This window comes from Macaca fascicularis, chromosome 1 (assembly GCF_037993035.2).
Source record: "Macaca fascicularis isolate 582-1 chromosome 1, T2T-MFA8v1.1".
Lineage (NCBI taxonomy): Eukaryota > Metazoa > Chordata > Mammalia > Primates > Cercopithecidae > Macaca > Macaca fascicularis.
The window spans coordinates 105,714,229-105,731,474 of record NC_088375.1 but is presented as its reverse complement, the minus strand read 5'-3'; the positions used below and the strand labels follow the sequence as shown (position 1 = coordinate 105,731,474).

The window sequence follows — 17,246 nt, the reverse complement described above, 5'->3', positions numbered from 1 at the left end:
ACTCATTAAGAGACTAATAAGGGGATGTTATAAATAATGTTATACCAATATCTTTAATAATTTAGATAAAATGGACAAGTTCCTTTAGAAATACAACGTATCAAAACCGAGTCAAGATGAACATCTGAATAGTCTATATCTTTTAAATAAATTGAGTACCTTACCATATTATTCACATAAAAAATTTCAGTTCTAAATGGCTTCCCTAGTGAAGCCTGGTATATATTTGAGAAAGAAGTAATACCAGTCTTCCAGAAAACAGAGGAGAAAACTAATTTTCCAACTAATTTAATGAGACTAGTCTACGCTTAATACAAAACCTGACAAAGACTTTAAGAGAAAAAAAAACAACTATAGAACAAAATTCATTCTAAAGACTTCTGCAGAAAGCTCTCAGAACTAAAAAGGAATTTTCTTATCTTATTAAAGACATCTGCAGTTAATTTTTACCCCCTTTTTCTTTTTCTTTCTTTCTTTTTTATTTTTGAGATGGAGTCTTGCTCTGTCACCCAGGCTGGAGTGCAGTGGCGTGATCTCGGCTCACTGCAAGCTCCACCTACCGGGTTCACACCATTCTCTTGCCTCAGCCTCTTGAGTAGCTGGGACTACAGGTGCCCGCCACCACACCCGGCTAATTTTTTTTTTTGTACTTTTAGTAGAGACGGGGTTTCACCGTGTTAGCCAGGATGGTCTCAATCTCCTGACCTGCTGATCCGCCTGCCTCCATCTCCCAAAGTGCTGGGATTATAGGCATGAGCCACTGCACCTGGACACATTTTTTCTTTTTTTGAGACGGAGTCTTGCTCTGTTGCCCCGTCTGGAGTAGAGTGGCACAATCTCTGCTCACTGTAACCTCTGCCTCCTGGGCTCAAGTGATTATCCTGCCTCAGCCTCCTGAGTAGCTGGGAATACAAGTGCATGCCACCACACCCAGCTAATTTTTGTATTTTTGGCAGAGGCGGGGTTTTGCCATGTTGGCCAGGCTGATCTCGAACTCCTGACCTCAGGTGATCCACCTGCTTCCCAAAGTGCTGGCATTACAGGTGTGAACCATCACACCTGGCTGACAATTTATATTCATATACTTTCAAGTTCAACTGACACTTTTCCCATCTTCAATCTGTTATTAAATCTACATTTTGTGTTTTAAAATTTCAGACATACATGTTTTAGTTCTGGGACTTTCATTTGGCTATTGTTCATTTTAAAATTTTTATGTTTCCATTTTTAAGTTAAGATTTATCTGCTTATTCATAATAAGCATATTTTCCTTTACATCCTTGAACACAGTTATAACAATGACTTTAAAATCCTTGTCTGCTATTTTCAGCATCTGGATGACCTTGGAAATTGTCAGTGTTGACTGCCTTCTCTCTTAATATGAGTTATATTTTCATGTTTATTAACGTCCAGTAATTTTGGATTGAATTATGGACATTATAAGTAATACATCACAGAGATTCTCAATTGTGTTATTATCCTATGAAAAGAACTGGTTTCGGCCAGGTGCAGTGGCTCATGCCTGTAATTCCAGCACTTTGGGAGGCTGAGGCGGGCAAATTGCTTGAACTCAGGAGTTTGAGACTAGCCTGAGCAACGTGGTGAAACCCCATCTTTATCAAAACTACAAAAAAATTAGCCAGGTGTGGTGGTGCATGCCTGTGGTCCCAGCTATTTGGGAGGCTGAAGTGGAAAAATCACTTGAGCCTAGGAGGCAGAGGCTGCAGTGAGCCAAGATTGCACTACTGCACTTGAGCCTCAGCAGCACAATGAGACCCCATCTCAAAAAAATAGAAAAAAAATAAAAAATAAGAAAGAAAAGAAAAGTTTTTCTTTGCATTAGAGCAAGCAGTTACTGTGGGTGAACCAAAATCTGTAACACTGTCTTTCATGGGGTAGGCAGTAGCTGAAATCCCTACTTAGTATCTTTAGTCTTAACGACTTTACTGAATTCTGGCTATATATACATAGTTTAGGGGTCAGTTACCTAGATATGTGGCTTGAGTTTATATGCAAAATTTGCAGTTTCCCCTATTAGCATTTTATCCTTCACTTTCCTGCTGCCGTAGCTGTCCTGAAACATGGCCCTTAAATAATCAGTAAGATTCAAGGTTTCTAAGTGCTTACTTGTACTGCTAACTGGGACCTGGCCACAGACAAAGAGCTATACAAGTGGGAAATGCAACCAGTGTGCTTCTCCTCTTCTAATTATTGATTTTTCTTCAGTTTGTGCCTGCTTTTGATTGCTCTCCAGTGACTTAGGATTACTATGTTTTAAATTTGTTCAGTTGATGAATTTTTTTTCTTATTTATTTATTTTTTTGAGAGTCTTGCTCTGTTGCCCAGGCTGGAGTGGAGTGGCATGATCTCGGCTGTCTGCAACCTCTGCCTCCCAGGTTCAAGTGATTCTCGTGCCTAAGCCTCTTGAGGAGCCAGTACTACAGGCACGCACCATTACGTCCAGCTAATTTTTGTATTTTTAGTGAAGATGGGGTTTTACCATGTTGGCCAGGTTGGTCTTGAATTCCTGACCTCAGGTGATCCACCAGCCTTGGCCTCCCAAAGTGCTGGGATTACAGGTGGATAATTGTTATTCCCGGGAGGGTGAGCCTGATATAATCTACTCTTTCAATAACAAAAGTAGAATTCCTAGTCTTTTTTTTTTTTTTTTTTTTTGAGATGGAGTCTCACTCTTGTCACCCACGCTGGAGTGCAATGGTGTGATCTTGAACTCCTGGATTCAAGTGATCCACCCACCTAGCCTCCCAAAGTGCTGGGATTACAAGTGTGAGCCACTGCGCCCAGCCTAGTTCTTATTTTCAAAGCCTATTTATCATAAGCAGATTTTAAATTTGCTGAGAGCCTGCTTCCACTGCTATGATCTCATTAGTAAATACAAAAGACTCTTTCAAAAGAGCTTTGGCACTAATTCTAGAGAATAAGGAACTTACTCTTACCTTCATTAAGTAAGCACACATAAAGTTTATGTAGCTGAGAATTAAACCTTGTAACTTCATGTTGTAGTTAAATCTGTCTACAGCCACCCAACACAGAATAATTCAAGCAAACTAATCTTTACTGAAGAACTTGTTTATGTCTGCTGATTAAAAAACTCTGCTGGTACTGAACTCTCTCAGGGAGAAAAGGGAATTAGCTAATCAGAATATAAACAAGAGCTCCACAGTCAAGAGGGTCAAGAGAATCATAGTTGAAAAAAACACTACAAGACATAGAATCAACATCAAGTATACAATTAAGGTGCTCCTGGTTTCATACTATGTGTTTAATGAACCCCTTTAAAGCAATTTTGTTTAAACAAACCGAATATGTGAAGAAAACCTGTCACCTACATTCAATATTTTATCCTAATTTCTTCTTTTCTTTTTTTTTTTGAGACAGAGTCTCACTCTGTTGTCCGGGCTGGAGTGCAGTGGCGCGATCTCCGCTCACTGCAAGCTCCGCCTCCCGGGTTCACGCCATCCTCCTGCCTCAGTCTCCCGAGTAGCTGGGACTACAGGCACCCGCCACCATGGCCAGCTAATTTTTTGTGCTTTTTAGTAGAGACGGGGTTTCACTGTGTTAACCAGGATGGTCTCGATCTCTGACCTTGTGATCTGCCTGCCTAGGCCTCCCAAAATGTTGGGATTACAGGTGTGAGCCACCACGCCCAGCCTTCTCCTTTTCTTTCATTTGTATGGCAAATATTTGATAAATTTCTATTATGTACCAGGTACTGGGAAATCCAGGGAGAGTAAGAAGGACAATGATCCTGTACTACTGGAGATTATAACTAATGGAGGAGACAGATAAATAAATAAATATTGTAATTACAGATATAGAGAGTGATGTTACCTACAACAAAGAGAGGTGAAGCCTCTTTTGGTGAGACAATCAGGAAAATTATTTTAAAGAAAATGGTATTGAAGCTGATACCGACATTAAGATCATCCTTAAAAGAGTAGCAGAAACCAACCATGGGAAGACTCTGAAAAAGAGCCTCTCAGGCAATGGGAGTAACAAGCATAATGACCCTCCGGTGGGAAAAAGCTTACTATGTTCTAGAAACTGAAAGAAGGCCAGTATGATACAATATAGTGAATAAGATTGAGATGGGAATGAATAAATGGAGAGAGATGGGGTAATCAGGAACCAGATCATTCAAGTCAAAAAATTTGCTTTTTAATCTGATGGTAAGCCATGCAAAGGTTTTAAGTATGATCTGGGTTAGGTTAAAAAATAATTTCTGTTTTTACTGAGTAGAGGCTGGGCCACATGGAAACACGACTGGAAATAGATCTGTTAGATGGCCATTGCAGCAGCCTGAATGAAGAAAAGATACTACTGTCACAGACTTGAGAGATAGCAACGGGATTTGGAGAGAAGTCGGATATATTTCAGGGATAGAAACACAACAGAACTTGGAGATGAACTGGATAAGGGACAGAAAAAAAATGGGAGGAACTTAGAATGACTTCTTGGTACCTTTTACTTATCTGATAAGCTCAATAATAGGGTCCTAGAAGGTACTACAATCCAAATGCTAAACAAAGCCTTGACATTTTTGCCAAGAATGAACAGTAGAATAAATATCACTCCATTTTCAAGCAGATAAATAGTAAAAACAGTGGGGCCTCTTTCTCTGATCATATGTGTGTATAAATCATCTGTTTTTGAACGTGGAAAGTATTTGACACTGAACGGCTAACTACTTGGTTTTTCCTAGATGACATACCTAGGGAAACAAAAGGTACAGACATAGTGTTATTTATTTAATTTTTTTTAGAGATAGGATTTCTCTCTGTCAACTCAGGCTAGAGTACAGTGGCAGGATCACGACTCACCATAGCCTTAATCTCCTAGGCTTGGGTGATCCTCTCACCTCAGCCTCAAGAGTGGCTGGGACTACAGACCAGTGCCACCACACCCAGCTAACTTTCTTATTTTTTGTAGAGACAGAGTGTCACCAAGTTGCCCAGGCCATCAACTCCTGGGCTCAAGCAATCCACCTGCCTTGGCTTCCCAAAGTGCTAGGATTATAGACATGAGCCACCATGCCCGGCCCAGTGTTATTTATTAAGGCTCCAGTGAACAAGATTTATGCCACTGTGAACCCCTGACTATCAAACAGTGTACAAAATTCTTCAGAGTAGGGCCGGGTGTGGTGGCTCAAGCCTGTAATCCCAGCACTTTGGGAGGCCAAGACGGGCGGATCACGAGGTCAGGAGATCGAGACCATCCTGGCTAACACGGTGAAACCCCATCTCTACTAAAAAATACAAAAAACTAGCCGGGCAAGGTGGTGGGCGCCTGTAGTCCCAGCTATTCGGGAGGCTGAGGCAGGAAAATGGCGTAAACCCAGGAGGCGGAGCTTGCAGTGAGCTGAGATCCGGCCACTGCACTCCAGCCTGGGCGACAGAGCGAGACTCTGTCTCAAAAAAAAAAAAAAAAAAAATTCTTCAGAGTAAGTTTAAGTAAAATGGTAAAGAAGAGCTTGATCCCACTGGAGAAACAGAAATAATAACAAGATTAAAAAGACATTTCCCTCAAACCCAGGAAATACTGTTTCTTCTCAGCAATATATTACGTGGACTTAGTACTTACCAACATGAATGGGCGCTGGGAATAATCCATATTCATGCTCTCCTGGAGTATACTCCAGCTTCTCTTTCTTTAATTGGATCAATCGACTCTTTGGGCTGTGATAACAAAAGAATGGGAAACAGTTAGAGGCAAAGAAATTTCTTCCTGTAGTCAAATACAGATAACAGATCATTCTACGAGGAGAGGGTACCAAGTACATTGAAAAATTTTTTTTAAAAATCTTTACTTCTGAAATTGTCTTTAAGAAAGAGGCTCTTGGCTGGGCATGGGGGTTCACGTCTGCAATCCCAACACTTTGGGAAGCTGAGGTGGGAGGACTGCCTGAGCCCAGGAATTTGAGATTGGCCTGGGTAACAAGTGAGACCCTGTCTCTATTTTTTAAAAAAAGAAAGAAAAGAAAGAGGCTCTTTTATTTTCTCCAACAGTTTTGGAGAAGGAACACAAATTTTAGATCTGATTACAATGACTGCCTTATATCTGGTTACTTTATATCAATACTGTGAAGTAGGTAAGCGGAAAGATGCTGTATAAGACTGAGCGACTTGCCTTGATTTTAGTAGTTGGGAAGGAGATTTAAGCTTCAAAACCTCAGTTTCTTGCTCAACATCTACTCACTATATTATTCTCTTGCTTTTATTCCACCATGTCTCTCTAGGCTTGTGTCTTCTACTCACATTATTGGTTTGTTTCCTAAAGTTTAAAATGAGATCTCAAGAGATTTCATAAATATATAAAGGGGAAAAAAAGAAGGAAAACAAAAAACAAAAATGAGAAAAAAGGGCCTTAGAAGAGCCTCATTTAATCATGACTATATTTTAGCTTAAAGCTCCACTTAATTCTTTTTTTTTTTTTCCCAGATGGAGTTTCGCTCTTGTCACCCAGGCTGGAGTGCAATGACATGATCTCAGCTCACTGCAACCTCCGTCTCCCAGGTTTAAGCAGTTCTCCTGCCTTAGCTTCCCAAGTAGCAGGGATTACAGGCATGTGTCACCACGCCTGGCTAATTTTTGTATTTTTAGTAGAGATGCGGTTTCACCCTGTTGGTCAGGCTGGTCTTGAACTCCTGACCTCAGGTGATCCATCTGCCTCAGCCTCCCAAAGTGCTAGGATTACAGGCATGAGCCACTGTGCCCAGCCTGAAGTTCCAGTGAATAAGGCAAAGCTGATATATTTCTTTCCTCTAATAAAATTATAACACACTGACTTTTGCCGGGCTTGGTGGCTCACGCTTGTAATCCCAGCACTATGGGAGGCCGAGGCGGGTGGATTATGAAGTCAGGAGTTTGAGACCGGCCTGGCCAACACAGTAAAACCCCGTCTCTACTAAAAATACAAAAACTAGCTGGGCGTGGTGGCAGGAGCCTGTAATCCCAGCTACTTGGGAGACTAAGGCAGGAGAATTGCTTGAACCCGGGAGGCGGAGGTTGCAGTGAGATTGTGCCACTGTATTCCAGCCTAGGTGACAGAGCTAGACACTGTCTCAAAAAAAAAAAAAAAAAAAAAAAAAAAAGCTGGGTGTGGTAGTGCATGCCTTTGGTCCCAGCTACTTGGGAGGCTGAAGTGAAAGGATCACTGGAGCCCGGGGTGGGGCAGAGGCTACAGTAAGCCCAGATAGCACACTGCACTCCAGCCTGAGTGACAGAGCCAGACCCTGTCGGGGGGAAAAAAAAAAAAGCAAGCATGGTAACAAAAGGCAATGCATGATCATGGATTATATCCTGAATCAACGTAAGAAAGATTGCCAGCCAGACACAGTGGCTCATGCCTGTAATCCCAGCAGTTTGGGAGGCCAAGGCGGGTGGATTACCTGAGGTCAGGAGTTCAAGACCAGCCTTGCCAACATGGAGAAATCCCATCTCTACTAAAAATACAAAAATTACCTGGGTGTGGTGGCGCACACTTGTAATCCCAGCCACTCAAGAGGCTGAGGCTGGAGAATTGTTTGAATCCCGGAGGCTGAGGTTGCAGTGAGCCGAGATTGCGCCATTGTACTATAGCCTAGGCAACAAGAGCGAAACTCCGTCTTAGGAAAAAAAAAAAAAAAAAAAAAAAAGAAAGACTGCCATCATAAAAGACATTATGAAGACAATCTTTTTTTATTTATTTATTTCTTGAGACAGAGTCTCACTCTGTTGCCCAGGTTGGAGTGCAATGGCATGATCTTGGTTCACTGCAACTCTGCTTCCCAGGTTCAAATAATTCTTGTGCCTCAGCCTCCCGAGTAGCTGGGATTACAGGTGCCAACTACTGGGATTACACCATGCCTGGCTAGTTTTTGTATTTTTAGTAGAGACAGGATTTTATCACGTTGGCCAGGCTGGTCTCGAACTCCTGACCTCAGGTGATCCGCCTGCCTCAGCTCCCAAAGTATTGGGATTACAGGCGTGAGCCATGGCACCTGGCCAGTTTATCTTGATAATTCATAAAAACAGGTAATAAACATGATGTGCTTCAGGAAAATAGTAAATGATTTTTAATTTACTCTCATAAATTTATTAAGATTAATATTTAAACAAGTATAAAATTATTTAGTACCAAATAACTAGAGGAAAAATAGGATCAAAATCATACTGACAGGGAAAGAAAAACTGTCTTGGATTTAAAACAAAGTTCCAGTAAAAACAATATATTTATAAAGACTGCTAATGATCTGAGTCTATTAATATAAATCTAGGACTATAACATAGATGCACTTAAACACAGCGTAACTGACACAAATGTAGATATATGTAAAAGCACTTTATAAACAGCAAAGGAGAATACAAACATAACTTAATGTAATAAACGTTGCTCATAGAAACTGTTCTGGATAGAAATATAAAGTCATTTGTCATTTGATAGTGATACATTCTGACAAATGCTGTGTGAACATCATAGAATATACTTACACAAACCTAGATGGTACAGCTTATAGGTCCTAGGCTACAAACCTGTTTAGCATGTAACTGTACTGAATAGTGCAGGCAGTTGTAACACAATGGTAAGTATTTGTGTATCTAAACATTTCTAAACATAGGAAAGACAGAGTAAAAATATGGTGGTAAACGATAAAAAAGGGTACACTTTATAGTACAGAGTACTTACCATGAATGGACCTTGCAGGACTGGAAGTTGCTCTGGGTGAGTCAGTGAGTGTGTGGTGAATGAATGTGAAAGCCTAGGAAATTACTGTACATTGTACAAAAAAATGTACAAAAAAGCCAAAATGCTAGGAAAGCTATGACATCACTAGGTGATAGGAATTTTTCTTTCTTTGCTTTTTTGAGACATGGTCTCATTCGGTTTCCCAGGGTAGAGTGCAGTGGCAAGATCTCAGCTCACTGCAGCTGCAGCCTCAACCTCCCAGACTCAAGTGAACCTCTTGCCTCAGCCTCCTTGCCCTCTGAGTAGCTGGAACTACAGGTGCATGCTACCACGAAGGGATAGGATTTTTTTTTTTTTTTTTGTAGACACAGTGTTTCACCAAGTTGCCCAGGCTGGTCTTCAACTCCTGGGCTCAAGCGACTTGCCTGCCTCAGCCTCCCAAAGTGCTAGGATTACAGGTGTGAGCCACTGTGCCTAGCCTATAAATTTTTCAGGACAAAATTTGGCACTTAATCCATTTTGAAATGTCTATCTTGGGTAAATATGAAATTGATGAACCAAAACAATTTCCTCATATTTGTTACCACATGAGAGGGCAGATGCATTTAAATCTCTTTAAGGAGATTTTAAGTCATAGATATTTTAGTAACTATACGTAGAAAATGCTGCTGGGTCCTACAAGGCATCCAAGTTGAACAAAGGGTGGCCCTAGCCATAAGAAGCTTACAATTTGGTGGAAAAACAAGTACGTATGCAGATACCTAGATTACCTATCAGAATGTGATAAAACTTTGAGGCTGGAAGCAGTGGCTCACGTATGTAATCCCAGCACTTTGGGAAGCTGAGGCAGGCAGATTACCTGAGGTCGGGAGTTAGAGACCAGACTGGCCAACATGGCTAAACCGTATCTCTACTAAAAATACAAAAATTAGCCAGGCATGGAGGCACCTGTAATTCCAGCTACTTGGGAGGCTGAGGCATGAGAATTGCTTGAACACAGGAGACAGACGTTGCAGTGAGCCGAGATTGCACTGCCTGGGTGATAAAGTGAGGTTGTCCCACCCCAACCCCCCGACCCAAAAAAAATGTGATAAAACTCATGACACTACTTACTAGGAGAAGATACTAAGTTCTACAAAAGGAGAAAGAAAAGTAATTGTAATTAGGAAAGAATTAAGAAAATTTATTTGAAAAGATAAATGGGATTTTGACAAGGAAAAGTGAAGTAGGGAAGGTAGTTCATACTACACAGAGCAGACATCTAGGATAAACCCCAGGAGGAAAGTATACGATGGAGGAAGTAAAGAAAATGATCAGATGTGGCTAAAGGAACAAGTATTTGAGGACTATGACTGGACAAATAACTAGAAAAATAGGTTATACAAGATGAGGGTGGGACTTAAATATTATGCAATGATTCTGCAGGAAGTAACAAGGTTTCAAAGGAATCTGGGCAGGGAATAATGACCCCAATGAGGACATATGCTGGGCATGGTGGCTCACACCTGTAATCCCAACACTTTGGGAGGCTGAGGCAGGCAAATCACGAGGTCAGGAGATCGAGACCATCCTGGTTAACATGGTGAAACTCCGTTTCTACTAAAAATACAAAAAATTAGCCGGGCGTGGTGGCATGCACCTCTAGTCCCAATTATTTGGGAGGCTGAGGCAGGAGAATCACTTGAATCTGGGAGGCAGAGGTTGTAGTGAGCTGAGATCGCACCACTGCAATCCAGCCTGGGCGATAGAGTGAGACTCTGTCTCAAAAAAAAAAACAAAAAACAAAAAAAAGGGGACATACTACTTCTAAAGAGGAAGAGTCTTACAGGAGTAATTCGTCTAAGGTCACAATATAGTGACTGTGGAGTAAGACATTAAATAGTATTTTGAATGCTTACTTCATGTATGGAAAGCATTTTACCACTGATAACTGAGTACCAGGCACTATTTATCATTGCCATTTTAAAGCTGAGGACACTGAGGATCAAGGGTTGTTGCCCAAATCAATAACTTGCCCAAATTCATATAACTAGTAACTGACGAAGCTAGGATTTGATAAATTCTATAGCCACAAATGACAATTCTATTCTACATTCCACTGGCAGTTAAACTTTTTTGAAAATACTATTTTCATAAATTACTTTTCTAAAGATGTTAACATTTCTCTCAAAACAATCTATCAACCAATGTACAGTCTACTTTCTGGAACAGATTTATTTTGCTAATTTTACTTAGATAAACATAAATTTACATATTTTAGCATAACCAACTATTTACATGGATAGACAGTCCAGACCCATACAAAAGATAAATTAAGATCATACCAGCGTTTGTTGGGTGTGTTGGCTCATGCCTGTAATCTCAGCACTTTGGGAGGCTGAGTCAGGCAGATCACTTGAGGCAAGGAGTTCGAGACCAGCCTTGGCCAAGAAGGTGAAACCCCGTCTTTACTAAAAATACAAAAATTAGCAGGGCGTAGTGGTGTATGCCTCTAATCCTAGCTGCCCATGAGGCTGAGGCATGAGAATCGTTTGAACCGGGGAGGAGGAGGTTGCAGTGAGCTGAGATCGTGCCACTGCACGCCAGCCTGGGTGACAGAGTGAGACTGTCTCAAAAAAAAAAAAAAATTGTTAAAAAAGATTATCACGAGGTCAGGAGATCAAGACCATCCTGGCTAACACGGTGAATCCCCGTCTCTACTAAAAAATACAAAAAAAAAACTAGCCGGGCGAGGTGGCGGGCGCCTGTAGTCCCAGCTACTCGGGAGGCTGAGGCAGGAGAATGGCAGGAACCCGGAAGGCGGAGCTGCAGTGAGCTGAGATCCGGCCACTGCACTCCAGCTTGGGCGACAGAGCGAGACTCCGTCTCAAAAAAAAAAAAAAAAAAAAAAAAAAAGATTACCAGTGGCCGGGTGTGGTGGCTCATGCCTGTAATCCTAGCACTTTGGGAGGCTGAGGCGGGCGGATGACTTGAGGTCAGGAGTTCAAAACCAGCCCGGCCAACATGGTGAAACCATGTCTCTATTCAAAATACGAAAATTCAGAGTCTCAAAGAAGCAGACTCTCTCTGTTGAAGACTTGAAGAAACAAGCCACCAACCATGAATTACACAACTGCAAAGAAATGAGTTTTACCTACATCCATGTGAGTCTGGAAAACAGCACCAGCCTCAGATGGTACCTTGATTCTAGTCTTACGAAACACAGAACAGAGGACCTGACTAAGCCAGAACTAAACTACAATTCTAGGGAATCTGTGAGATAATAAATGGATGATATTTAAGCTGCTAAATTTGTGATAATTTCTTCAACAGCAATATAAAATTAATACACATGTGTGCATGTACATTTTTTTCATTCCATGGTACTGAAAGGGGCTAGAAGCATGGCATCATAGCAATAACAAATACCCTAGTAGCAAAAAGCACATGAAAAATTCAGATTTTGACTTCTAAATAATAATCCTCACTAAAAGGAACCAAAGCTCCTTGAGGGAAATAGTTGATTCCAGATGCAGGCCAAAGAAAGAACAAGTAAAGTCTGATAAACAACAGCAGAAAAGTAAACCAAAACAAAAAACTAGATCCTCACTACGCAAACAGCAGAAAGCAGGGAAGTGCTCAAAGATGAGTAATCTGAAGACACGTATAAAGGAAACAGGGGCCAGTTTAAAGGGGCACCTGTGGTAAAACCAGAGAATTTTGAGTAGTTTCCTATAAAATGCTAATAGATTATAATATATTCAATTTTATGCCAAGCATGATAGCTTATGCCTCCTAGCACTTTGGGAGGCTGAGGCAGAAGGACTTCTTGAGCCCAGGAGTTGGAGTCAAGCCTGGGCAACATAGGGAGACCCTGTCTCTGGAGAAAAACAAACAAATAAAACCATTCAAACAAACAAAAAATTCATGTGTCTATACGGTATTCAAACAAAACAAAACAAAACAAGAGAGTTTATGCAGAAAAAAAAAGAGAAGCTCATCTTCACTAGAAAATGTCAGCTAAAAAATCAAGAAATAATGGAATTATAAAATTTTCTGTTTTTTCTCTTTCTTCTTTTTTTTTTTTTGGGACGGTGTCTTGCTCTGTTGCCCAGGCTGGAGTTTAGTGGCGCAATCTCAGCTCACTACAACCTCTGCTTCCTGGGTTCAAGTGATTCTCCTGCCTCAGCCTCCCAAATAGCTGGGACTACAGGTGCATGCCACCAGGCCTGGCTAATTTTTACATTTTTGGTAGAGACGGGGTTTCACCACGTCGGCCAGGGTGGTCTTGAACTCCTGACCTCAGTCGATCTGCCTCTCAAAGTTCTGGGATTACAGGGGTGAGCAACTACACCCGGCAAAAATTGTCATTTTTCAACCATCAATGTAATTACTAACTTAGAAAAAAAAATTAATGGATGATTAAATGTTAGATTAAAAAAACTGATAGAGAACAAGCCATAGCCTTAAATATCAACCCATGGTTTATGTACCAATTACAATGGAAAAAAATGTATCTTTACAATGAAAAGATTTGGTGGATACCACCTTAACTAAATAATCAAACATGGCACCATCAACTCTGGGACAATAAGTGAGATGCAAAAAGAAGTATAAAGTATCACATATATAATATTCCTGCTATGATTTTTAAATTTTAGTTTTATTTATTTTTATTTTTGTAGAGACTGGAACTCACTGTGTTGCCCAGGCTGCTCTTGAACCCCAGGCCTCAAGTGATCCTCCAGCCTCAGCCTCCCAAAATGTTGAGATTACAGGCATAAGCCATCTCTCCCAGACCTCTGCCAAGACTTTTTAAACCTAAATCTAATCACGAAGATAGGATCAAAGAAATCTAAAATGAAGGGCATTCTAAAAGACAACAAAAGCCTGAGGTTTTTTTTTTTTTTAAGACGGAGTCTCTGTCACCCAGGCTGGAATGCAGTGGCGCTATCTCGGCTCACTGCAAGCTCCACCTACCGGGTTCATGCCATTCTCCTGCCTCAGCCTCCCGAGTAGCTGGGACTATAGTCGCCTGCCATCACACCCGGCTTATTTTTTGTATTTTTAGTAGAGACGGAGTTTCATCATGTTAGCCAGCATGGTCTCGATCTCCTCAACTCATGATCTGCCCACCTTGGCCTCCCATAGTGCTGGGATTACAGGCATGACCCACCACGCCTGGCCAAGCCTGAGCTCTTAAAAACTGGTCGATCTTGGCCAGGCATGGTGGCTCAGACCTGTAATCCCAGCACTTTGGGAAGCTGGGGCGGGCGGATCACTTGAGGTCAGGAGTTTGAGACCAGCCTGGTCAATATGGTGAAACCCTGTCTCTACTAAAAATACAAAAATTAGCCAAGCATGGTGGTGGGCACCTGTAATCTCAGCTACTTGGGATGCTGAGACAGGAGAATTGCTTGAACTCCATCATAAAACAACAACAAAAAAAGTTTATATTATTTTCTCTTTCTTTTTTTGAGACAGGGTTTCAAAAAAACGCTATGTCACTTAGGCTGGAATGCAGTGGCACGAACACAATTCACTGCAGCCTCGGACCCCTGGGCTCAAGTGATCTGCTCATTTCAGTCTCACAAGTAGCTGGGACTACAGGTGTGCACCACCACTCCTGGTGTATTTTTATTTTATTTATTTATTTATTTATGAGGCAGAGATTTGCTCTGTCACCCAGGCTGGACTGCAACGGCGCAATCTCGGCTCACTGCAACCTCTGCCTCCGGGGTTCAAAGGATTCTTCTGCCTCAGCCTCCCAAGTAGCTGGGATTACAGGCGCCTACCACCATGCCCAGCTAATTTTTGTATTTTTAGCAGAGACAGGGTTTCGTTATGTTGGTCTGACTGGTCTTGAACTCCTGACCTCAAGCAGTCCACCTGCCTTGGCCTCCCAAAGTGTTAGGATTATAGGCGTGAGCCACTGCGCCTGGCCTGAATTCTTAAATTTTTAGTAGAGACAAGGTCTCATTATGTTGCCCAGGTTGGTCTTGAACTCCTGGGCTCAAGCAATCCTCCAGCTCCAGCCTCCCAAAGTGCTGGGATTACAGGCATGAGCAATTGCATCTGGCCCACTTCATTTTTATTCTATTGTATGATATTACAATAGTAGATACACGTCAGTATACATTTGTCAAAACCCATAGAATGTATACCACCAAGAGTGAACCCTAAAGTAACTACAGACTTTGGGTAGTAATGGTATGTCAATGTAGGTACATGGATCATAACACATGTATCACAACGGCGTGGTGCAATAGTGGGCAGGTTGTGTGTATGAAGAACAGGGTGTATATGAAAACTCTGTACTTTCCACTCAATTTTGCTGTGAAACTGAAACTGCTCTAAACATAAGTTTATTACTAAAACTACTAACGACAAAGTAGCCAGCCCACAATAATATCCTGGCTTGACATCTTTCAAGAATGCATACATATACTAAACTGACCAATGTTCTTAAAAATGCTTAAAGAATAAACCGTTTTCTTCCTACTTATTTCTGTGAGAGGAAGAGCTAGTTCTAACATAAATAAAGTGATATTTCAGTCCATTTTCAGATCAAATATTTTGTATGACCAGAGACACTTATAAATCACTGATATAAGAAATCAAATTACATCAAAAGATCATCATCTTCCATTTTTAAATCTTTAATCAAGAAAAAGCACAAAAGTAAAAAACAGAAGTGTGGTGTTATGACATATATAAATATAAATATATATATATATTGGTTTTCATCCATGGTTCCTGGCTCTTAACTCCCATAGTCCCTGTTATAATGTTGGGACACTTTAAGTTTCGGGAGCGGGCCTCAGGAGATAGAATCTCTCTCTGACCTTCTCCTGTCTTCCTTTCACCTACCTAAGGCAGGACTCTAATCTGATTGTGGGCTAAGAAAACCCTCATTCCAGAGAGGGTCCTGCCCCATACCCTAGAGAAAGGAATGTGACACAGAGAGATCAAGAAGTCTAGACAGGACATGCTGGGTTTACATCCTGTACATTTTGTCCAATCACATTTCTACATGGCTGTCAATGACGCCTATGAAGCCTCCATAAAAAATCAAAAAGAGGCCAGACACAGTGGCTCACGCCTGTAATCCCAACACTTTGGGAGGCCGAGAAGGCTGGATCACCTGAGGTCAGGAGTTTGAGACCAGCCTGGCCAAATCCCATCTTTACTAAAAATATAACGATTAGGCAGGGTGTGGTGGCTCACACCTGAAATCCTAGCACTTTGGGAGGCCGAGGTGGGTGGACTGCCTGAGTTCAGGAGTTCGTGACTAGACTGGCTAATATGGTTGTAGAGAAAAGAAAGAAAGATCAGACTGTTACTGTGTCTAGTAGAAAGGGAAGACATAAGAAATTCCATTTTGACCTGTACCTTGAAAAATTGCTTTGCTGAGATGCTGTTAATTTGTAACTTTGCCCCAGCCACTTTGCTCCAACCTTGTGCTTACAGAAACATGTGTTGTATGGAATCAAGGTTTAAGGGCTCTAGGGCCGTGCCTTGTTAACAAAAGGTTTACAAGCAGTATGCTTGGTAAAATCATCGCCATTCTCTAGTCTCAATAAACCAGGGGCACAATGCACTGCAAAAAGCCGCAGGGACCTCTGCCTTGGAAAGCCGGGTATTGTCCAAGGTTTCTCCCCATGTGATAGTCTGAAATATGGCCTCGTGGGATGAGAAAGACCTGACCATCCCCCAGCCCGACACCCGTAAAGCGTCTGTGCTGAGGTGGATTGGTAAAAGAGGAAAGCCTCTTGCAGTTGAGATAGAGGAAGGCCACTGTCTCCTGCCTGCCCCTGGGAACTGAATGACTTGGTATAAAACCTGATTGCACATTTGTTCAATTCTGAAATAGGAGAAAAACTGCCCTATGGCGGGAGGCGAGACATGTTGGCAGCAATGCTGCCTTGTTATTCATTACTCCACTGAGATGTTTGGGCAGAGAGAGACATAAATCTGGCCTACGTGCACATCCAGGCATAGTACCTCCCCTTGAACTTAATTATGACATAGATTCTTTTGCTCACATGTTTTCTTGCTGACCTTCTCCCTATTATCACCCTGCTCTCCTACCACATTCCTCTTGCTGAGATAATGAATATAATAATCAATAAAAACTGAAGGCACTCACAGACCAGTGCCGGTGCAGGTCCTTGGTATGCTGAGTGCCAGTCTCCTGGGCCCACTGTTGTTACTACATACTTTGTCTCTGTGTTTTATTTCTCTTCTCAGTCTCTCACCCCACCTGACAAGATATACCTACAGGTGTGGAGGGGCAGGCCACCCCTTCACACGGTGAAACCCTGTCTCTACTAAAATACAAAAAATTAGCCAGGCAAGGCGGCGTGTGCCTATAGTCCCTGCTATTCAGGAGGCTGAGGCAGGAGAATTGCTTGAACCTGGGAGGCAGAGGTTGCAGTGACCTGAGATGGTGCCACTGCACTCCAGCCTGGGCGACAGAGCACGACTCCGTCTTAAAAAAAAAAAAAATTGGCCGGGCGCGGTGGCTCAAGCCTGTAATCCCAGCACTTTGGGAGGCCGAGACGGGCGGATCACAAGGTCAG

The 17,246-nt window shown here is 41.8% G+C and overlaps 1 protein-coding gene across 19 annotated transcripts in view; it reads right to left on the bottom strand.

Moving 5' to 3' along the window:
- ASH1L (ASH1 like histone lysine methyltransferase) overlaps positions 1-17,246 on the bottom strand; it is a 233,177-nt gene that overhangs the window by 59,330 nt on the left and 156,601 nt on the right. For all 19 annotated transcript variants that reach the window (XM_074041008.1, XM_074041031.1, XM_045373666.2 and 16 more), the window contains one exon: positions 5,602-5,696. In XM_074041008.1, coding sequence (XP_073897109.1) covers positions 5,602-5,696 — 95 coding nt within the window. The remainder of the gene's footprint in view (positions 1-5,601; positions 5,697-17,246) is intronic.